Raw genomic sequence first — 23,131 nt, 5'->3', positions numbered from 1 at the left:
CACTCTATGCACCGACCACCACACACTGTTCATGTGCCCTGCACTCATCTCTGGATCCAGTGGTGAATTTTGTTCTGGGGTCTCCTTGTCCACCATTGAGGGGTTTCTTTCATTGTCTCGAGGTGGGCTTTAAATTCCTTCTTATTACTCTGGTTCCTGCCCCTTGGTATTGATGTAACTCCTTTATCTCCCAATTTGTACTGGTCTCTTACACAGTTAAGCACCAGTTGTGGCAGCCTAAAGCTTCAGAAAGTTCCTCAATCTATGATATGCTACTAGGTAAAACCACCCAGTCAATAGAATTCAGTTAAAGGAATTCAGCTAACTAAACTTAACTCAAAACAGATCTGGCAGCCCAAGAAATTGAAAGGTTTCAGGACATCGTGTATCTCAGAGCTTCTGATGAGAAGCTGTACTGTGGGGAAGCCTGGGCTGCTGGGAAGGTGGAATAGGTCAGAATTGATCTGACACAGTCTATGCTGGTGGGGGACTTGGCTTCAGGGTGCACAGTGGAAAGAGGTATATTGACAGGACATTCCTGAAGTTGCTCCCTGATCACCTGCTGAAGCCCCTGCACATGGTCCAAAGATTGGTAGCATGTAGGCAGATGGGAAATTTAGTTTTCAGGGTGCAGGGAACAGCAGAGATGCAGCCTCGTTCTTCCATACACACTCTCGCAGGTAGTTACTGCAGTATGAGTGTGCAGAGGGCCAGGAGATACAGCTCTTTCCACTGCGAAGCAATTGAGGTCTCTCTAACAACCTGCCTACCTCAGGTTTGCCAAATTGTTGCCTCTTCCCTTTGGTCCAGCATGAGAAATGTCTCACTGCAGCCTGATGGCAAGCACATAGTACAGGGATGAGTCCCTTAGCCCTCTGAAGAATACTAAAGCTGCCATCCTTAACCAGTGGCAGCCATGGGCACAGCTCTATCAAGGTGGGACTGTTCGCCCTTGACAAGGGGATTGGAACTGGTCTTAGGGCACTCCTGGCTTAGGAAGAGGCAGCAACCAGCAACAAAGGTGCAGCAGGCCTTCTACTGCCTCTCAGCTAGTTCTGCTGGCAGATGGACAGCATCAGGTAAAGCAACGCTGCTGCCTCCAAGGAAAAAGACACTGGAGGCAAGACCTTTATCAGCAACATACAAATAGAAAGGGAACCTCTTGCCTTATCCCCAAAAGTTATGGCTTTAGAAAGCTGGTCATTAGGCCACTGTGGTGTTTCTCCTTATGTCCTTAAAGCATGGATCGTGTCTGCCCACATGTGCTGCTGGTTGGTGCATTTTCTGTGGCTTGACTGTGGTGCTCTCACTGGAGCTGGGGCTGAGAGACATGAAGTTCTCCACTGCTCTTACTTACAAATACAGCAGGAACCTTAGCAAGAAGTTCCAGGTTTTGTTCCATGTGTCTGTCTTGCTGGCAGCTTTTCCTTTTTACCTTATGAGCAGAAGATAGCCTCTTCTTCCTGTCACCCCTGGGACCGTCTGCGGACAAGCGATGCTGTTGAGAGTTGCTCGAGTTATTTCTAGGAGGCCTATGAAGGGCCATGCTCCCAAGGTAAGTCTGAACCACAGGAGTCTCATCCATGGACTCGGCAGACTCCAAGTGATAGGCAGCTGGGGGTCCTGCTGCCTGGATGAGGCTACTGCTGCTGGGGGGCACAGCAGCTTGCAGAGGAAAAGATGGCACTAAGAGGCGAAGGCCATGGGGAGATGTGGTGGCATCAGGTATGGTTGAAAACTCTGCAGATGGTAAGAAAGAGAGAAAAAAGCTTAAGGAGAGAGAAAGAGAGAAAGATCCCTCAGCCGCACACAGACATCAACAAGGCCAAGAACTCTGACACAACTGATCCACTAACATCAAAGACAATCATATATATATTTATGAAAAATTACATATGAAAATGTACAAAATTTACACTCACTCAGGAGTGTACCCAAGTCTGATCATTTCAGAGTATCTCCAAGCACTCAGAAGCACTCATTTTCCCTTCTTAGGCAAGTTAACCTCCTGCCAGTGCTGGGTTTTCATGACACACTTAATTTCTCTGTGCCAGTAACAAGAAATCCAGACCAGAAGAACAGAAGATGACTGGTGCATCTCACCTGACTGGGAATCTGAGAAAGAGGGCCAAGGACTAGTGTGTGTTTTAGATATGCTGACCACTGCTGAGGAAGAAGCCTCATGTGTCCACTTTCTTCTTTCTTTCTGTCGCTGTGAAAGCAAGTAGCCCAAGAGAATGAAAGCCCAAAGTAATCAGACAGGTTTTATAATTGCTACCTCTTTTTAATTCCTCCTATTTTTAATAATGAGCACTAGGTATGACCAAAGACCAAGAGTATTTGATAGTTTGAGTTACTATAAAGCAATGATGAAGAACAGATATTTAATGAACACACACACACATTATCTGCATACAGTGATTCTCTGTGTGCAGGTACTTTTAAGTCATTGTCTCATATAGCTGGAGGACATACAAGACATTTTTGGACAAATTCATCTGGAGAGCTAAAGTAGAAGAGGGGATCAACAGTCACCTAAGACAGGACATCCCGAGAGAGACAGCTCTTATCCAGAATTCAACTATAGCTGAAAACAGAATTCTTCTTATCATCTAGATGACAAGACTTTGATTAACAACCTTGGAGGAAAGGGGGAGAGCATCACCACCTGCCATCTGAGGAAGGGCAGAGAGCATCTGTATGTAGATACATGAATATCAAGGGCACAGAAAACTTGACTTTGGACAGCTGATTCATACAATTCATATCTACACACACTCCATCCTTCCCTGGTCAGGTGCTTTAAAACCCATATTTGAATATATAAACCAATGGATTTTGCTCTACAGAAACGTGCACAGCTTGTTACGTCAAAGTCACTGCACTGGAGCAGCAAGACATTGTATTACTTTTACAGCTGAGCTGTGAGATTATGACAGAACTGCAGAATATATCTCATCCCACGTGTGAGCTGAGACTGGAGAGCACCACCTGGATGCAGTGATGCAGGGCACAGGTACATGCCGAGGACAGGAAGAGCATGTGTACAAACAAGGTAGCCCCACTTTGCACCAGAGGGAGGGTGCAACCATGCACACTGGTGAAGTGTCAGCAGCAGAGGTTATGGCACACAGCAAGTCTCCTGCTTACCTGAGAAGAGACTGCAAAGTGGAGGCCAGGCGAGGAGCTCTGCTCAGGGTCAGCTTCATCTCCGTAGGCATAGAGCTTTGAAAAGCTAAAACACACAGCAGATGTACAAGAGGATTCCTTTAGACATGACTGATACCCACTTTGCTTGCACTTACACATCAGCCTGACCAAAGCACCCCCTGTCTTGCACAGCATTCCCAACAAAACTGCAGGGTAACTTTCCTTGCACAACAGTGCAAAATAAGAAGGGTTTCCTCTCCTTTCCCGAGGAACATGAGTTAATAGGCAAGGATTAATTAAGAGGCAAGGATGCTGTTTTCTCAGGAGTGCTTGTCTATGTTATAGGCTTTGCTATTCTGATTCATCTCTTGACAACATGAAGTCACATAACTATAATGAGCTCAATATATGAATTATAGGACAAATCAGACAGCTTTAAAGAAATTTCAATATAAAACAGCTTAAAAAAAATGTTATAGGAAGGATATTATCCCAGGAGAGGGCAGGCAAGTACTCCTGCAGGTATGTACCCTCCTGAGCCTCAAATATTTCATTATGCCTTCATTAAAACACTGGTGTTCTCTAGCCTCCTAAGTACTTTTGTCTTAGGGTCCATCAATGACTTTGATAACAAATTCCCATTCACCATCCATACTGCTGGGAGATTCTTATCTATAACTTTACTTACCCTATTCCTGAAGTTACTGTTGAGAATTTCCTTACTTGAATACCAGGGTCTGTATAACCAGGGTTACCTGAAAAAATGTGTGCTTCCTAAAAGAAAGACAAAAAAAAAAGAAGTAACATTTTCAGAACAATATGGACACCAAGAGGAGAAGAGGGATTTCCACTACAGAGATGTCTTCCTCTTTCCGCAGTTGCATGCCAGACACATTCTGCTCTTACAGCTAGCACAACAGGAATCTGCTGCTTAAGAAGATGGAGAACCAACAGCGAGACAATCAGAGCTCTCTGATTCATTCATTTAGTCCAGCCAGTATTTCATGTGGCTCAAAACTAAATCACATTTACAGAGACCAGCTTAATCATTTCCTGGGACCAGATTCAAAAAATCACTTAAGAGGCTTTAAGTTATACAGTCATAGAAGCTAATCAGTGAATGCAAAAAACTTCTTTTCAATTCAAAATGAGGTGAGGAAAATGAAAGCATGCAACACACAGGAAAAAACAATTTTCTGGGTTTTGTGTGAAACTTGTACAGCTAATAACTGCTGGATTTTAAAAAGTGTGATACATTGCTCATTTGCTTGATTTCAAAGTAACAACATCGTGAACTTTAAAACTGTGTACTTTCATAAATGTATAAGAAAATTCAGCAAAGGAGAGGGACTTCACAAGGGCCTGCAGGGACAGGACAAGGGGGAATGGCTTTAACCTGACAGAGGAGAGATTCATATGGGATCTCAAGAAGTTCTTCCCTGTGCAGGCGCTGAGGCCCTGGCACAGGTTGCCCAGAGAAGCTGTGGCTGCCCCATCCCTGGCAGTGTTCAAGGCCAGGCGGGATGGGGCTTGGAGCAACCTGATCTAGTGGAAGGTGTCCCTGCCTGTGGCAGGGGGTTGGAACTAGATAAGCTTTAAAGTCCCATCCCTCCCAAGTCAGTCATAGCAGCATAGCTTATGCTATGAATAAGCCTCAGAAACGCAAGTGTCTCCATTACAGAACAGGGCTCTCAGTTCTGCCTCAAAAGGACACAGTTAAAATGGTCAGAGCACTAAGTGATGCAGGGTATGAAGCCCTGGTGTCAAAAAGGATGAACCACACTCAGAAGAACCTCAACACTACTTTTCAGATGCTCTTAAACTCGAATAATTAACAATTAAACTCAAATAATTAGACATTGCTAATCTTCCTTAATCCTCTTAAACACTGTAGTGTGCAGTGACTATAAAGACACACATACATTTTAAGACAAATTTTAGTGGTAAAGATGGAGGGATTTGAAATGTGATAGGCATTAGCTTCCAAAAAAGCTTAAACAAGCTTAGGAGGACCTATTTGTCTGGACAGCCTGATCAGCAAACTTGAGAAAATGAAGTCCAAGTTGGATGTCCCACAGATGGGTTCCTGAGAGACCCGGGGCCTCTGCACTTCAAAAGATCCATAAACAATAGACAGGAGATGGAGTCTGGTGATGACACTCCCTTCTGTAAGGCAATAAAAGCGAAAGCCAACCACAAAGAGCTGCAGAAGATTCTTGCCGTATTGAATTATGGAGTGATACAATGGTACACATGGAACAACACTGCTAGGTATAAAGATATAAAGTGTAAATTTTACATAGAAAGCAATGATCTCTGAACTAGAAAAGAATTCATGGAGCTGCATATTTGGTGTCATGAGAAGTCAAATGGGAAAAATCAGGTAGCCGTTTCAAAAGAAACAGAAGAAAGATTGTTTTTGACGCAGCATGGAAATAAGCTGTCACCCTCACTGGCATAGAATGCTGCAGGTGCTGAGTGTTACCTGGATTCAAGAAACGAGAAAAGCTTCTGTAACAAACCAGAAAATACAAATCTGTTCAGAGCTCTGTGCTCCAGAAGCCCCTAACAATATATTGTCAAGCGCTGGGAGAAGGTACTGGGAACTACAGCTCCCGTACTCCTTCTCAGTATCCACAACCAGCCAGTGCCAAGCAGCACATGGGTTTGGTGAGCTCTGGCCAGACTGCTCCACCTGCCAGAAGAGAAATTTCCAAAATTACTAGTTGCTTTTTAACGTCTTGGCATCGATGTCTGAAGTCTCAGTACTCTTGTAATTGTTAGATAAGAGAGTTGCCGAAATGGAAAGACTTCAGAGTTGTTGCATTTTGCATCATGCTCTGACTTTCTTTGGTCTTGTAAAGAAAACAAAAGCTGTGGAGAAGAATTTGCAGAATTTGATTTAGCAGTCCCAAACAACAGAACTTTCTGATTTGAGAATTTTGCTACTTCGGTCTATGAAAGGTAGGGTTTATGCAAGTTCCAGGTTAATAACTGGACAAGGGCCTGTACGGACAGGACAAGGGGAAATGGCTTTAACCTGACAGAGAGGAGATAGAGATGAAATCTTGGGAAGAAGTTCTTCCCTGTGGTGAGGCCCTGGCACAGGTTACCCAGAGAAGCTGTGGCTGCCCCATCCCTGGCAGTGTTCAAGGCCAAGTTGGGTGAAGCTTGAAGCAACCTGGTCTAGAGGAAGGTGTCCCTGCCCATGGCAGTGGGTTGGAACTGGATGAGCTTCAAGGTCCCTTCCCTCCCAAGCCAGTCTAGGATTTTATGATTCTATGACTCTATGTCCACAGCATACAAACAGGCCTGCAGGACTGGCATTTCAAAGGAGATTAATAAATTATACATCTTGAGAATAACATGAACAACTTTTTGCCAAGCAGGGAATGAAAGAGCTTTTTAAATCCATTTTGTTCATTTCAGCCTTCCATAAATTATGTATAACCAAAGCAGCCGCATGAAAGACAGTAAACCATTAGAGCCGACTAGGAGAAGCAAATGGAAGAAAACTTGATCAGTAGAAAATACAATGTTCCCTCAGGGAGACAAAACCTACAGCTGCAGCACAGAGTTTCTGCCTCCCTCTGCTCCCACAGTCCTTAACAGGACAGCCAGCATCCTTCAGCTGCAACAGGAAGATGAAACCACCCTTTGCAGTTCAGTTGTTAGGATTCGGCTCTTAGCCTTGCTGAAAACAGATTGCTCAGTTGACAGACCCCCAGGTTCATTGACACCTTGCAAATCCTGGTCACGCTCAGACCTCCTCTAGAGGCCGAATCAAAGCTGCGTCCACCCAAGTTTCATGCTTACAGTTTCAGGATGAATTCAGTCTCCTTGCCTGCTGCAGTTGCTCTTACCAAGCACTTCAGGGGCAGCAAGTGTTATCTGGCTGGAGGAGAAGCAGAACTGATCAGGAAAAAATGGTTCTTGACCCAGATAAAGAAAACCAGAGAAAGTCTGTGGCAAGTGTTGAGGCTGAGGGTGAAGACAAGGTTCACCTTAACCACACACTGGAAGAGAGAAACCATATTGACAATGTGGGGGAAGCTGAGTAAAATCCATGTGCATTATTTAAAATGAAACCTCTCGAACCTGAAGCAGTGCCCAAAGCAAGTTCAAAGCTTTAGGAATGTGAAAAGATATCACATTTGAGCTTTAGGAATGTGAAAAGAAATCACTGTGAAAACCAGCTGCCTGGCATGAATGCAGCTATGCATTAAAGCAGTGTTTTGGTTTAGTTTCTATTTCTTTAGACTGCTATGCAACTGCCTACAGAAAAACATGTTACTTGCGCTTGCTGCTTTGGGTACAGTAGTAGAGGCAAAGGCCATGTATGTCCGACTCGTTTGCATTTTTTGTGACACCTGAATCACTTAAGTGTGCAAATCTAGGGCTTTTACCTTGTGAATGTTCTGAAAAGGATTCTACAAGCAAGTAAGAATCCTCTAACCTGAACAAGAATAGTTTAATCTGAACACAGCTGAAGCCTTAAAACACAAACAGAGAAACGGAAAACTGAAGCCAAAAGCAACACCCAAGCTTGAATAAAGCTCAAACCCAAGGATTAAAGGGGACATGCATATTTCTTCTTACTCCCTAAAATGAATGAAAAGCCAAGACTAAAAGTAGGAAGAGGATAATTTCTATTTTATGTTTGCAACGTCTCGGATGAATTACAAAGCTTGTCTGTGTTCAAGCTAAAAAAGGCTGCAGTCAACACAGCTTATAAAAGGCAAGTCACTTGGTGTACTCCTACTCCAATCTATTTGGTTGTGTTTATCTCAGGTTGCTATGTAAGAAACAGGGAAAATCTGGTGGGTTAACATTTTTCTTCACAATGTTACTGGGCATCATCCAGTCTTTCTTGTTCCCCTAGGTACTAACTGCAGTCCTGAAATACAGAACAACTTTTTACCCTGCTTCTTCCAGGCTTGCTGCTTCAAGTTAACCATATTCAAACATATCTGGATAAGCGTCAGCACAGACAGGAGAACGTCACTGAATGACTATATCCCAGCGGTGCACAAAGAGTCTGCCCCTTTTCAAATATAATTTCCGTATCAATCAAAATTCAGTAACTTGGAAATCATTAGAGTTAATGCTTTACTACTGTTTTAATTTTCATAGTAAGCAAAAATCTGTGAGATAAAATGCCACATATTTTTGTTGTTATGGAAACATAACATTTTGTTGTTACATTTAAACTGAAAGTTCACTTTCTCCAAGACAGTAAAAAAGATATATATGAAAAACTGGGATCTCCATATTATGTAAAAGGGAATTAGATCACTTTCCACTTTACTTTGATAGGGAAAACCTACGAATGAGTTCAGAGAGATCCCAGTATCTCTACCCAGAATACTTGAGTGAAGCTTGGATTTAATAAATTTCTTATTAAACATAAAACTGGTTGTATAAAACTGGTAGCTTACTTGCATAAAACTAAAAGTTTTGCAGAATTGCAGAATAATTTAGACTAGGAAGAATTTCTGGAAGTTTCTAGTCCAGCCCTATGTTAAAGACAGTATAGAATCTGTCCTATCACATTTTGAGTAACTCCAGAGATAAAGCTGCCTTTGCAGCAAAACAAATTACACTTAACCTCGCAGTTGCTAGTGGCATATGCCTCTGCACAGTGCAAGAATATTAAAGAGCTTGTAGAGTTCTTAACAGGGCTACAGATCAACAGCAGGGTAGTCACAAGGACCCTTATCACTGTGTAGACTCAAATCAAAGAAGAGCAGGTATCTGGCTCATTTCTGACCACAACTGGTGTCCTTTTCTTTTTCAAGGTGGTTAAGCCATTGGTATGATTATCTGCTTGATGATTAGCCTCTCTTTCTCCAGGCTTGGAGCCTGTCTCACTTTCAGTGATGACCTGTGATTCTGCCCACAAAGGCCAGCAAGATGTGCACTGCCACCCAAACAGATGGTGCTGTCCTTTCCAGGGCCAGGACTCTTTCCACTCTTCAGTCATCCTTGTTTGTGCTGACACAGGCATTTCTGTGACTGCTTGGTGAACAGAGTGGGAGGAAGCTGGGCCAGCTAAACATGAGCTCAACTATCTTTTATATAAAGTTTATTCTTACCCAGATGAGTTCCCCCACCCTGTTCACTGCATGACTGCACCAAACAGCTGTGCTGGCGGAAGAGAACAGATAGTACAGGACCCAAAACAAGTCGTGGAGGAAGAGAGTGGGTGGGATTGATTCCTTTGAAAGCAGTACTTGCTTATGCCTAAAGCATTCACCGAGTTACAGGCCTTACACTTTCCCATATCCTACCCAGCTCCACCAAAGGACCTCTAAAGTCTCATCTCTAGCAACTGCCACTAAAGTTTGGAGCTCACAAATGTGAAGCAAACTTTACACTGTGGACAAGTGAGGCTGGTTTTCAGAAATGACTGAAACTACAACAAGTACCTGACTGGATCTCATCTGGTAGGAATCAGACTCCTGTTGATTTTCCACCTCTTCCACATCTTGCCGGAAACGGTGCTGCAGGATGTACTCATACGTAGTCAGTTTGTTCCGCACTGGGAGGAAAGAAAGAGCTGTCAGCACAGGAAAGGCCACTCCCTGATGACACTTACACCAACAGTCTGAAAAAATACACAATCAAATAGTAACTATAAACATGAAACGACTGATACTATAAGCCAGAAGTACCTTTGCACTATACATCTTTTACTGCCATCATCACAGTGCTTTCTCACAGTCCTACTATTCTTCTGAAGTCTCATATACATGGCACAGCCTCCTATACTGTAACAATTTGTTCAGCTCGTTTCAGAGGAAACCTGTTATCCATAACCCAGTAAGGGTAACAACTGTATTGTACAGAAAGCTCAGTGAGAGGTTAGAACGTATGTGATGCTAAATGGAGAAAAGAAATTCAGCAGGTTAGCATGTCCTGTAGAGGAGACTGAGACTCTTGATGTCCAAACCAGTGAGCATCAAATGCACAGGTTGCCACATGCCAAACAGATGTATCAAGAGTTTATATGTGCCTGAGTTTATGAGTTCTTCAGATCCACCCTCCCAACCTGCTTCCATGAATGACCAAAAGCATATGACATCTCTGAGCAGCTTGGTTTCCTCACAAGACCCAAAATGTTACAAGGATCCAAAACTCAGACATCCCTCCTGCAATGACCCTGTTATGGTAAGTATTTTTAGAGCCCAAAACACAGAAATGGATGCTGAAGATTTTTAGTGCACAGCCTGGAAGTCATTCTTCCTTTTTACAGAAGCATAGCAGTTACAGCAGATGCCTACAATGTGAAACAGCCAGGCTAAAATCCTTCCTCTGCACGAAGACACTTGCATCAGTAATATCTGATCTCTCAAAACCATGACCCAAACAGAGGACTAGTTCATAGGGAAAAGAGAAAACGCTGCAAGGGATGGGGCAGCCACAGTGTCTCTGGGCAACCTGTGCCAGGGCCTCAGCACCCCCACAGGAAAGAACTTCTTCCTAAGATCTCATCTCAGTCTCCCCTCTGTCAGGTTAAAGCCATTCCCCCCTCTCCAGATTTCTTGTATCCCCTTCAGGCACTAGAGCTGCTCTAAGGTCTCCCCTTAAGGAGCCTTCTCTTCTCCAGCTGAACCAGCCCAGCTCTCTCAGCCTGGCTCCAGAGCAGAGCTGCTCCAGCCCTTGCAGCATCTCCATGGCGTCCTCTGAACTCGCTCCAACAGCTCCACATCCCTCTTGTGGTGTTGCTCCAGAGCAGGACACAGGACTGCAGAGGGGGGTCCCCCCAGAGCACAGTAAAGGAGCAGAGTCCCCTCCTCATCTGGGGATGCAGCCAGCACACAGGGGGCTCTGGACTGCAAGTGCACACTGCCGAGACATGGTAAGTTTAAGAATACTACTTCATAAGCAAAGGGCTATAAACCACTTTTAATTCAGGGTTCATTGGTTTCTGAATATTTAACAGTGTAACTTTTATAATATTTTAATCAAGCTAATTAGTTAAAAATACCATATTTGTCTAGCCAGATAACAATGCAGCATATCCTGTGCAATAATCATAGAATCTTAAAACAGTTTGGGTTGGGAGGGATCTTCAAAGCCCATGTAGTCCAATCCCCTGCAATAAGCAGGGACATTTTCCACTAGACCAGGCTGCCCAAAACCACATCCAGCCTGGTCTTCACTGCCTCCAGGGACGGAGCATCCACAACCTCTCTAGGCAACCAGGACCAGTGTCTCACCACTCTCGTTCAAAATTTCTTCCTCACGTCCAGTCTGAATCTCCCCTCTTTTAGCTTAAAACATGGCCTGTGAAGAACCCCATATCTTTTTCTTTCCTATATCCCCTGTTATTTTTTAATTTGTATTCTGCTTACTATTGGACTCTCAGTACTGAAGACAAAAAAATATCTTCTCCCCAAACTTCTGAAGTGCCTTACTTCACTGAACACCTCTAGAACTGAGTCACAATTAAGACTGGTGATTTTGAATACATGGACCTACTATTTTGAGAATAACTTCCTTCCTTTCGAGTGACAGCAGTGAGTAATTAAAATCAGGATGGAAACTTGGAAAACTTCACTGGGCTTGTAACAGAAGCAGGTTCTAAAATGTTCATAGTCATACCTAACTTAAGCCAGGTTTTTATGTGAAGATAAAAGGCAATACCACTCACAGGGGTGCCAGGTTTTTTCTGTAATTTTTTTTTTCAAGGTTTATGAAGAAATACTCATGAACAGTAATTACACTTTAATTGGTAAACTGTATTTGAAGTCTTTAAAGAGGTTACACAGTTCATTCCAACACTGTCTATCTTAAAGCATTCAGATGAGATCACTGAAACTACAGGAGCAAATCAGACATACTCTGTCCGTCTCCCTGAATTCCTATTGTTAAGTGCAATGCATGCTCATATGTTACACACAATATAGGCTTAGTAGGGTAACATCTCCCCTTTTAAGCAAGGACTTACAAACTGTACTTCTGCACAGCTGGAACCTATTTCAATAGGGTAGCAGGTTTTAGTGTCATAAAATGTCAACAAACCTAAACAACAATTAAATTCCATTTCCATGTAAGTCAGAGATTTAAAATTGAGCCAGAAATGAAAGCTAATTTGGTTTAAAATATATTCTGGGAAAAAAAAAAAAAAGGTCAAGACAAGAGCAACAAAAATATTCCCCAAACCCTGAGTAGAACCAATGTAACACAAGCATATTTCTGTCTGACGCTGGAATGTCTTTACTCCAAGGAGGGAGCACCCTCTTGTGGAAATCGTACACGAAGACAGGATAAATACTGCTTGGTACGAAACTGAATAATCCTTTCTTTTCCATTCAAAACCTTCCTGCAGTGACCCCAGCTTCGTTATGCTTTTAGTTTTTCTACAGTGCTAGATCAACATTTGAAATCTCCAGGCATTGCTATTAACCCAGCAAAGTCAACTTCCAATTCCACCAAGAAAACAAAATTGCAGCATGACCAAATTTAAGTTAAGCTGAAATTGGCTCTAAAAGAAAAACAATGGCCAATGAACTCATTGAGGGTATTGTTAACGCCAGCTGACAAACACTCACCCATCAAACGCCATGTTTCTGGAGCTGCACTGCTTTGTGCTAACCTCGTTTGTGTTGGCATCATCATTGCTGTTAACTGACAACCCAAAATTCAGCCAAGGATGCTCTGTAATGGCTGTCCTCATTTCTCGTCCACCACATCCTTTCTTCCCTAGTTTTGGCACCACTGACTACTGCAAGCCTAAGATCTTTTCTCATTTTGACTTAAATCAGGCAGCCAAATAGCTTTGGCTTCATTTTAGACCATAGCTGAAAAAAAGGGGTTTGATGCTCCTGTGCAGGTAAACATAAATATCTCTTCTTGACAGAGCAACAACTAGGAGATCTAATGAGGAGCCTTTCTGAAAAACTCTTCCTCTGAATTCCACAACTCTTTTGTGTCAATATGGTACAACTTCCATAAAGGGGACTTAACATGAACATCAGACTTTCTATTAGGAATTTAGCTCAACTGTCCACATTTCTCTAGGTTAATGGAGAGAGCAGCTCTCACACAACAGAAGTGCTGGGGAGCACAGTGAAGAGACTCACAAGATCCCATATGCGGAGCCAATCTGAATCTGCCAGCACCAGCACTGAGCTGGAATTAAACAATTCATCCAACCTGGCCTCTCTATTATTTCCCCCTATGCTTTCAGTTCCAGGTAAGGTGCTCAGACACTTGAAGTCAGAAGCCCAACACAAGCCCCATATTACATGAATACTGCGAAACCAACCAGGTATTGGGAGAAAATCGGAAGGATCATGTTAAACCCAAATTTTCTACCTTCTCAGTGGCAATCTTGCACAGAATGCGTATATTTGCGAGATGGGTGAACACACAGTGAATTCAGAATGAGAAGCAGCTAAGTGAAAATGAAATTGGGATGCAGATGACAGGAACATAATACCTACTGAGATAGATATGAAAGATCAGGAGGTGACCTAGCAGGGCCACAGTCATTAGGCTTAGAAGAATAAAAATCCCAGTTGTGATCAAAATGGCAGGTGCCTGAGTCTCAACTGGAGCTGCAGGAAGAAACACAAACCAGCGATCCGTTTGGTTCTTCAGAGCTGTAAAACAAAATAGATTGCCCAGGTATTACAAACCCCTAGCTAAACTTTACAGCTAGAAATATTGTTAACTCAAAAGTAGCTGCAGACCCATTAGGCACTGGAGGCCTCAGAGATCTTGTATCTGCAAGGCCTTTAGGAACAGCAGTTAGCTCTGTAAACAAAGATCTTCACAAAGGTACTCTGCTCTCGTGAGACCCCACCTGAGCACTGCGTACAGTTCTGGTGTCCTCAACATAAGGACATGGAGCTGTTGGAGCAAGTCCAGAGGAGGGCCATGAGGATGATCAGGAGCACCTCCCATATGAAGACAGGCTGAGAACACTGCAGCTGTTCAGCCTGGAGTTCATGGCTGTTTGGCATGAAGACCTCATAGCAGCCTTTCAGTATCTGAAAGGGGCTACAAGGATGCCAAAGAGGGACTCTTCATCAGGGACTGCAGTGATAGGACAAGGGATAATGGGTTCAAACTGAAACAGGGGAGATTTAGGGTAGACATAAGGAAGAAATTCTTTACTGTGAGAGTATTGAGGCACTGGAACAGGGTGCCCAAGGAAGCTGTGGCTGCTCCATCCCTGGCAGTGTTCAAGGCCAGGCTGGATGGGGCTTGGAGCAACCTGGTCTAAGGAAAGGTGTCCCTGCCTGTGGCAAGGGGTTGGAACTGGATGATATTAAGGTCCTTTCCAACCTAAACTATTCTATGATTCTAAATACAAAATTGAAGAAATAAGGAATGGAGCTCCTCTTCAGCCCACAGAATCCAATGCCATATTGAGATGTGCTGGCTGATTCACAGTTTGAAGAACTGCTAGTACCATAAAAGTGATGGTCGGAGCGAAGAACCATGGGGTCAATGAAGAATTCTGCAAAGACGTAGCAAGCGATGAGCAGCAGAAGCCCAAGGCCCAGGATGGCAGACAGCACACTATTCAAAAAGAGCCTGCCAAGAAAGTGAGAACTCTGAGTGGCCTCAGTAACATCACACATACAATTTCAAACTCCCAGCATCTAATAAAGAGGGGGATATAGACAGCTATCCCAAATTGCTCTGACACTTTCTTGCACTTATGATAGATCCTGGTTAACAGTCTTGCTTCTGGTTTATTACCCTAAGAAACTAAACTGTGACCCTTTAGAGCAACCATGGTTACAAACAAGTCATGTATTTACAACAAAGACCTCCCTGCACAAAATTTGAAGGCAGCGTAATGTGGCACACAGCCATAATAACTCTGCTTTCCATGTGGTTTTAGGGCAGGAAAGTAAACTCAGAAACAATAACCAGTGATAGCCTCCTTATTCTTTACTTTAAATCTGGCACAGATTAGAGCTGCCTATATGCTGCTGTAACTCCTGTCAATTGTCACGTCTTTACCAAAAGAATGGAAACTGGATGCAGGTTGTTTCAGAGATGGCAACATGGTTCTATGCCAAATCCAGCTCTCAGAAGAATGAAGGAAGTTGACATCCCATAAGCTTTTCCTGTTACCAAATAAGATTATGTCCTCTGTTTTCACTCATATATATTCGGTTACAACAATTCTAAGTGTAGGAGTTTTATCCCTGGTGATTTGAATGTCATAATCACATTTGCATTTGCCATTTCGTTTTCTCATGACTGATTTTATTCATTTCTGAAAGAAAAGTGGTTCTGTGTGGCTGAGTCCAGACAGGACTGACATGCAAGAGAATCTTGGGAAGAGGAGGGGTGACATTATTGATGCAGCATCATGCTCCTGTCCCAGTGCCAGGCTCTTACCAGTAATTCCTCTCTCCCACACAGTTGTTGAGCCATTTGCAATGGTGATCAAAGCCACACACACACTTGTTGCAAGTTCCACAGTGCTTTGACTTGGCACTCCTGCCAAAGAAGGGCTAGCATTAGCGTGGCAGCACCAGCTCATGACGATGACTTACCAGTGACATAAATACAAGGGGATACAGCAGTAATGATCCTGGTAATAGTGAGAAAACCTATGACATCAGGAGTACTTTAACACCCAAACATATCAGCCACCATTGGACCACAATCCCAAACACTGCAAGTTTTGACTTTCAATGCAGGGGATGATTTCTAAGCTGGAGATCACTGATTTCTTATGTGAAACCCTTTTGCTGTTCTACAAAGCTTGATCTTAATGTCTGCCTCCTGAGCATTTCCTCCTCATATAAGATACAAGCACACACACACACAGGTTACATGTCGTTAGGTCGAACACCAACACCCAGATAACACAGACCAATACAGCCCTCACAACACAACACTTGAGCAATTAGATACAAGACAGAACCAGGCACACATCTGACAGCAGGCACCCTCCCAACAAACCAAAACCTGCCATGGGATTAAGTTTAACATGCACTATAGAGCTGGAGGGGCTCAATTTCAATCTTACAGTCTAACATTAAAGACTAACAGTGAGGTGTAATGGTGAGAAAGACAGAGTAGTAGAAGAAAAAAGGAAAAGAGAAGGTACTTACACATTTACATCACAGACATGGCAATGATGGTTTTCAATGACATGTGCATGCTGATTACGATTGAAGGTGGCCAGAGGCCCCATATAGTTTTTTGCTCGTACATTTGCATCCGCAGGATCAATGGAGACTGCAGTAAGATGAACAACTAAATGGTAGATAAAACACACTCCTGGACACTGAAGGTAACAGTTAAGGATTATATGAGTGAGTTAATGCATCTATTTTTATCCTCAATACACAAAGCCCACACAGGTGAGAAATACATGGCTTGAAATTAGAAATTACTACATAACTGGTTGCAGTACATTAATCTGAGCTTTACTTACAGAGATGTTTGCGCTGGAATAAACATTCACCGGAAAAAGATAACTAAATCTGCAGGAACAACCCTCCTTATTACATACTACTTTGCCTCACAGAAATATCCTTCCTTTTTAAAGTTTTACAGTAAAACTCCTTTTTAAAGTAAAGGAGTTTTTAAAAAGTACCTTTACTTACCAGAATCTGACCCCACGTGCAGACTGTTGACATAGATCCACGTTTCTTTAGCCCATACAGACTCTTTGGAAAGGAACAGCCAGTTAAGGCCATGCACAGGCACCTTCACGAGACCAAACTTCCAGGAAAGAAAGAGAAAAGTCTCATCAAGGAACTAGTATGGATCCTTTTTCCTAAGTCAGAATCCTAAGGAAGGGGATCACCCCCTTAAGTAGGCTCCTACACAATTTACAGATAGACTGGATCCAGGATTTGTCACTGATCCTTGAAATACTACCTGCTTGGATTCGTATTTCCAAATGTAGCCAGTTAGAGCAGCACTTTGGATCAGACATCTAAAATAACTGCTGATACTTGGAAACAATATACAAATATGTAAGAATATACACACACAGAACAGCCACCCTGTGTGCCCGGAGTACCACCACCCTGCTTAAGAGTTTGCTTCTCAATATACTGCAACTAAATGAGCGTGTGTACAAAAATTAACCTTCTGGTTACACACTTAAGTGCACATAGAATGCCACACTGGTTTGGATTGGAAAGGACCTTAAGATCATTTATTTTCACCCCCCTACTATGGGCAGGGGTGCCTCAAACTAGGGGTGAGCTGAGCTTTACTAAGGCCTACAGAAATAGAGCAGTGGATCAAGATAAAAAAGGTCCTTGAGAGGTCTAGCAGCCTGGAGCTTTCATGACTGATGTAGCAGAGTGGGAAGAGATTTGCCTTAGACACAAAAGAGACATTAGTGCTTTATTAACTGGTGCTAAAAGTTTGGGACACGTTACTCTGTTGAAGTGACTTTAGACTGAGTTATGAAGATATTTGGCAGACAAATTCTCAAGGTTTGAACTGTGATAATACCAAGAATTTGGGTAAGATAAGTAGACATAAGACCATTGAGAGTTAATGATAGTAATGCCAGAATCACACAGGTGTAACTAAAACGATGGTAAGCAAAAGTATCCCAAACATATCAAAGGTTCCATGGACATACATAAATCAGAGCATAAACGAAGTAAGTACATATCCCATCTCTTCAGAACTTTTCCCACCATTCTCTCTGTAACGTATTTTGGTTAGCTGGTTCTGCTAAGAAAGCACTAAGTGACACTGAACCACTTAGTTTTATTTTCACCAGGAAGATGTCAAAAGCAAACACTTGCTCACAATTTAAGCACTAAATTAAAATCTCAGGCTACACTCTCCAGTCTACCACTCCCCAGGCAATCTAATCCATGAGGAGCCTCTAATCCACAGGGAGCCATACAAAGAGCCTCAAGGCCTGGCCTTGAGGACATTCCCTCTCTGCACGTAGGCAGCAGTACAGGGTGGCACTGGGAGCACTGGAGGTGCTCACAGCACACCCCCTCTCCAGTCCCTCTCCAATCCCAGCTGTGGGATCAGCAAGCACATGCATCTCTAAGAGAGGTGGGTTGAAGAGAGGAGGTGGAAAATACATTGGGCTGAGCTGAGGGAGGCTTTGCTGGGAACAATAAGATGCCTTCACAGTATCATCTTCTGATACTGCACACATTTAGGGGGCAGTTAGACATGTATGCCACTGCTGCTCAAGACAGACAGACCTCTCCTCTGAGGTTCCCACTACATCACCTTGTCTGTCACTCACACATTTTCTACAGAAGACAGGGAGAAGATCAACTGCCAGCCATCACAAGCAACCATGCCATATAATTACAAATATACAAAGCTGCCTTTCCAGTCTCATGCTGTCAGCACAGGGAGGTGTGACTGCCCACAGTAGCAAGGATGTTTCAGGAGGGGATTTCTTAGTAGAAATTCCCTCAAACCCTGCATCACGCTCCTAGAAAAATAATATAAAGCAAAGGAGACACACAGGTAGAAGCAGACACTAGAAGAGCCTTGGAGCCAAAGATAGGAACCTTAACAGAGTGATGAAGAAGAGCGGGACATCAGTGACCTACCTAAAGTTTAAGGGCAGAGAGGATCTTAAAATAACTGTTTTTATAAACAGAAGATCAAGATTATGGTTATAATTCAGAAAAAGGCTCTGGCTCAGCTGCTTTCTCCTACGCTTGCTATGCTACCTAACAACTGACAGTTTATTACAGTCCGTGTCCTCCTCTTGACCAAAGGATACGATATAGCCAGCAGGCAGCCAGTGGCGGGGCAGGAGAGGAACCAGGATTCCAAAGCCAACCAGCGCAAAGAAGAGGCACAGCAACCATCCAGTAATCTGGAATATGTGCAGAGGCCAGCTCCAGCCATTCCTCCGAGCACGTTGGACCTGCACCTCAGGAACAGCTTCACCCAAATTCTCTGGAGCTGTCTTATTAGGAGGTTTATTGCAGATATTCATCTACAGAAATCAAAAACGGAAGACAAAAAAATATGTGATTCAAAAATACTGTGACTGAGCCCCAGTCCTGGGGAGATGCTTCAAGGTGGAGAGAAAGCTGGAGAGACTCAAATGACAACACATCTGAGGTGAGACTTCTCTCTGCACAGGGGATTTGTGATCGATTGTAACCTACTGGTTTTGCCAGTCTTTGAATGGATCTAGACCTAAACTGAGTAAAAAGAGCAAAGAAGGTATTCTGGTGGCAGTCTGGAGATGGAGCACAATACGCTGTGATTTGGAGACCATGTCAGAATGCTGTTAGGTATGACAGCAGAACAAATATTTTCAGCTGTCTCAGGCCACATTTTCCTTCCAGCTGGTGCGAAGAAGATAGTGAGAGCAGGTGGCCCCATGGGAGCACGTGGTGTGGAACCACAATGTTGCCCTAGACAGTATCCAAGAAAACAGAGACTCCTTTGTCAGCAACAAAGGAAGTGGCAAGACTAGAAAGTGGATAATCTCATGACTAAAAGGGGAGAAGAAGCAGGGGTTACTCCACAACACAAGTATAAAGCATACCGTTTCTAGAGGAACAGAACAGAAAGTTATGTGTGCAGGACATCCACGCAGGAAGCAGCTTGATTATTCAGCTGCCTACAATGTCTGGATTTCTGGCAGGAGAAAGCAAGATTTAACTGCAAAGATGAGTTAAAAAATGTATACTGGAAAACTCATGGTGTTTGTGATTCCTGTTTGCATAACAGCTACAAGCTCAGAAGCGGCTTCTTTTTTTTTTCAGTCTGTGTTGGATTATTAGTCACTGCTTTTCACTTGCCACAGAGCCAGGATGAGCTTTTATCAACAGAGAGTTGGGCTGCTCTGCTTCATGGGTGCAGCACATGCTATGGAGTACAATACAGGCAGCAGGTCAGGGGTAGCACTGCAAAACTAGCACCAAGAAGCTCTGCTAAGCCTGAGCTGACATGAAGTACCTCTGCACCACACTTACTGTTCTTCAGTAGCTAGAGAGGATACTAAATTAACATCTAACAGGGGTAAGCAACTTCAGTTAGTCTGATTAATTTGCATACAAGCTTGCTGAGAGAAAAGGAAGCTCCTTTTCTTTCCAAAGGGCTGGAAGACAGCAAGCACACCAACGTAGTGAAAGCGCAGAATTACTCTGATCTTGGTACATCAATGATCCTGCATCACTGCTAACCAAAGGGCTGGAAATGTCTTTGGGGGTCAACTGGTAGAGAAGTAGTGGGCAAGAATACAAAAGTGTTGTGGTTTAAGCCCTGCCAGTAACTCAGCACCAGCAGCTGCTCACTCACACCCTGGGCAGGATGGGGAGGAGAACAGAAAGAATGTAAACCCTATAGGTTAAGATAAGAACAGCCCAATAACTAAAGTATAATACAAAACTACTACTACTAATAATGATGAGGGAAATAACAAGGGGAGAAAATATAAAAGTAAAAAGGGAAAAAAACAAACAAACAAACGATAAACACAAGTGATGCACAATGCACAATGCAATTGCTCACCACCCACTGACTGATACCCAGGCCAACTGGAGCACTGATTGGTCCCTTCCAGTTTACATAGTGGGCATGACATGCTATGGTACGGAATGAATACCCCTTTGGCTAGTTTGGGTGAGATGTCCTGTCTCTGCTTCTTCCGGACTTCCCGTGCCCCTCTTTCCTGGCAGATCATGAGACTGAAAAGTCCTTGAGCAGGGTAATTGCTACTGAGCAACAACTAAAACATGGGTGTGTTACCAGCATTGTTCTTGGACTAAAGCTCAAACACAGTAGTGCACCAGCTACTGGGAAGGAGAAAGATAACTGTTACAGTTGAATGCAAGACAAAAAGAAAGTAATTTATACACATCAGCACAGTCTTATCAACAAGCAGGCTAGCAAACAAATCCCTAACTTCAGCCATTGAAGAAATCAGCAATATCTGCCTGCATTTATAGTTTAAATTGTTACACAGCAACTGGTTCATCAATTATGAGAAATAATTACTAATCAGCTGATATTTTTCTCACCAGGTTGCTCAAAACTTGCTTGTACATCACTTTGATCTACCTGTTACAAAACCCAGTCAGGTTATTTGAAGAAATTCTCCTTCCTAGAAAGAAGATTTCTTCATTCCAGGCCCACACTGAGCCTGGAATCCCTGTTTTGCTGCAAGATTTTGCTGGTTTATAACACCAGGTGGTTTTAACATTTAATGCCAAGAATTTGGGTACAATTTGACAGGATTTTGTTTACACTAAAGTGAGCATAAACCACCTTCTGCATGAACCATCCCTAAGGCTGCAACCATCCCACAGCCGTGTCTCTGCCAAGAGACTCTCCAGAAGAAAACAAGCTGCATGTAACACTGCCGTCCCCTTTCAGAAGCAAAGTTCCTCTTGTCTGTCAGTGACTTTTCTTGTGGCTGGTGCATTGATTATCCACCAAAACTGATGAAAAGCAAACCTACGTGCGAGGAGACTTCAGAGTACAGCATTTCCCCTTCCCAGTGGGCAGCCCTATGCAGTGACACTGTTCTACCCAGCTATGAAAAAGACCGAGCAGAGAAACAGCACAGAGTCACCCTCAGTACAGGTAACACAGTTGGTAACTATACAAGTTAACTATTTCGCTATAAATCACCCGGGAGTTATCAGGTTCGAGCCTTCCTATGTTCAGCCTCCGGCAGCGGAAGAGAGCTTGAAAACCGGTCAGGCCGTGCCCGGGCAGCCGCTCCAGGAGGGTCCCAATGAACCCTCACGCTGCTCCGCCACCGCCCTCTCCTCACCTTCTCCCCGCAGAGGCGTTTGACAGCGGCCCCGTACCCGCCTCATGCCCAAGGCGGGCAGTGGAGCCCCCGGCTGAAGCCAGCCCGGCAGCTACCGGCTTAAACCTCTGCGCCCGTCACTGTGGAAACTAATGGGCTACGGAAGAGCGAAGGGGACAAAAATCTTGTGGCGCGATCGGACTGCTCCAAGGATTGGGGCCGGGGGAAGCGAGAGCTGTCACCCTAGAAACCTGGCTGTGGATTCCTCGCTGCGCCCGCAGGCTCTGAGACCGGGGCCCTGCGGGCGCAGCGAGGGACCCCCACCCGGAGTAGACCTGGCCACCACATCCGAGGTATACCTGACCACTGCACGCTCCAGCCTTCTGTGGAGAGATGCGTTGCTTGGGGGGTAGTCAGGGGATTTACATGCGAAAGGGCTTTCCCACTGGGTAAATTTGAATTTGAAAAAACCTGCACCATGCCTCCATCCCAACCTTTCACCCCTGAGGGAGGTGGTGAAGCCTTCTGGGAATTAGGAAGGCCTGAGGGACCCCTTGGGAGGAGCAGGGGGTGTCTCTGTTTCCCCCCAGAGCCAGCTGTGAAGTGTTGCGGGTGATGCTGGCTCTGTTTTTATGAAAACACTCAAGATTTTGCGGGTGGAGCTGTTGGAACAAGTCCAGAGGAGGCCACGGAGGTGCTGTGAGGGCTGGAGCAGCTCTGCTCTGGAGACAGGCTGAGAGAGCTGGGCTGGTTCAGCCTGGAAAAGAGAAGGCTCCTTAAGGGGAGACCTTAGAGCAGCTCCAGTGCCTAAAGGGGATACAAGAAACCTGGAGAGGGGCTTTGGACAAGGGCCTGTAGGGACAGGACAAGGGGGAATGGCTTTAACCTGACAGAGGGGAAACTGAGATGAGATCTTAGGCAGAAGTTCTTCCCTGTGAGGGTGCTGAGGCGCTGGCACAGGTTGCCCAGAGAAGCTGTGGCTGCCCCATCCCTGGCAGTGTTCAAGGCCAGGTTGGACACAGGGGCTTGGGGCAACCTGGTCTAGTGGAAGGTGTCCCTGTCCGTGGCAGGGGACTGGAACTGGATGAGATTTGAGGTCCCTTCCAACACAAATCAGTCTGGGATTTTGTGACTTTGAAGGTGCCCGGGTCTGGGAGGCTCTGGGAGCAGGCAGTGGAAGGACTGGCAGCTGGCTGTGAGCTGGAGCCAGCCATCCCACTCCCTGGAAGCTGTTAGGGAAATCCCCTTTCCTAACTATTATATCAACCAGTCTTT

The 23,131-nt window shown here is 44.2% G+C and overlaps 1 protein-coding gene across 2 annotated transcripts; it reads right to left on the bottom strand.

The window, feature by feature from the left end:
- Positions 1–1,115: 1,115 nt before the first annotated feature.
- Positions 1,116–21,975, bottom strand: ZDHHC1 (zinc finger DHHC-type containing 1). Of its 2 annotated transcripts, none has more exons than XM_062621211.1 (11): positions 21,878–21,975; positions 18,863–19,081; positions 16,242–16,417; positions 15,520–15,621; positions 14,576–14,700; positions 13,602–13,760; positions 9,579–9,691; positions 3,839–3,924; positions 3,151–3,235; positions 2,104–2,212; positions 1,116–1,740 (listed from the first exon to the last, which is right to left on the bottom strand). In XM_062621211.1, the coding sequence occupies exons 2-11, from the start codon at positions 19,079–19,081 to the stop codon at positions 1,307–1,309; spliced, it is 1,608 nt and encodes a 535-aa protein (XP_062477195.1). In that variant the 5' UTR covers positions 21,878–21,975; the 3' UTR covers positions 1,116–1,306. The 2 variants fall into 2 exon arrangements, with proteins under 2 accessions (XP_062477195.1, XP_062477196.1); XM_062621212.1 differs by lacking the exon at positions 18,863–19,081 and adding an exon at positions 16,740–16,857 and having other exon boundaries at positions 16,242–16,368.
- Positions 21,976–23,131: the final 1,156 nt, after the last annotated feature.

Source organism: Pezoporus occidentalis, unplaced genomic scaffold, assembly GCF_034315485.1.
Source record: "Pezoporus occidentalis ecotype Australia unplaced genomic scaffold, CSIRO_AGI_Poc_V1 ctg229, whole genome shotgun sequence".
Classification (NCBI taxonomy): domain Eukaryota; kingdom Metazoa; phylum Chordata; class Aves; order Psittaciformes; family Psittacidae; genus Pezoporus; species Pezoporus occidentalis.
Note: the sequence above shows the minus strand (reverse complement) of the source record. Positions and strands in the feature narration are given on the sequence as shown.

Coding starts and splice junctions, on each gene's coding strand:
- ZDHHC1 (XM_062621211.1), bottom strand. CDS start 19,081: ATGAATATCTGCAATAAACCTCCTAATAAGACAGCTCCAGAGAATTTG. Junction 16,418..18,862: donor GGCTGCCTGCTGGCTATATC/GTATCCTTTGGT, acceptor TGTTACCTTCAG/TGTCCAGGAGTGTGTTTTAT. Junction 2,213..3,150: donor ACTTTGCAGTCTCTTCTCAG/GTAAGCAGGAGA, acceptor TTGCTTTCACAG/CGACAGAAAGAAAGAAGAAA.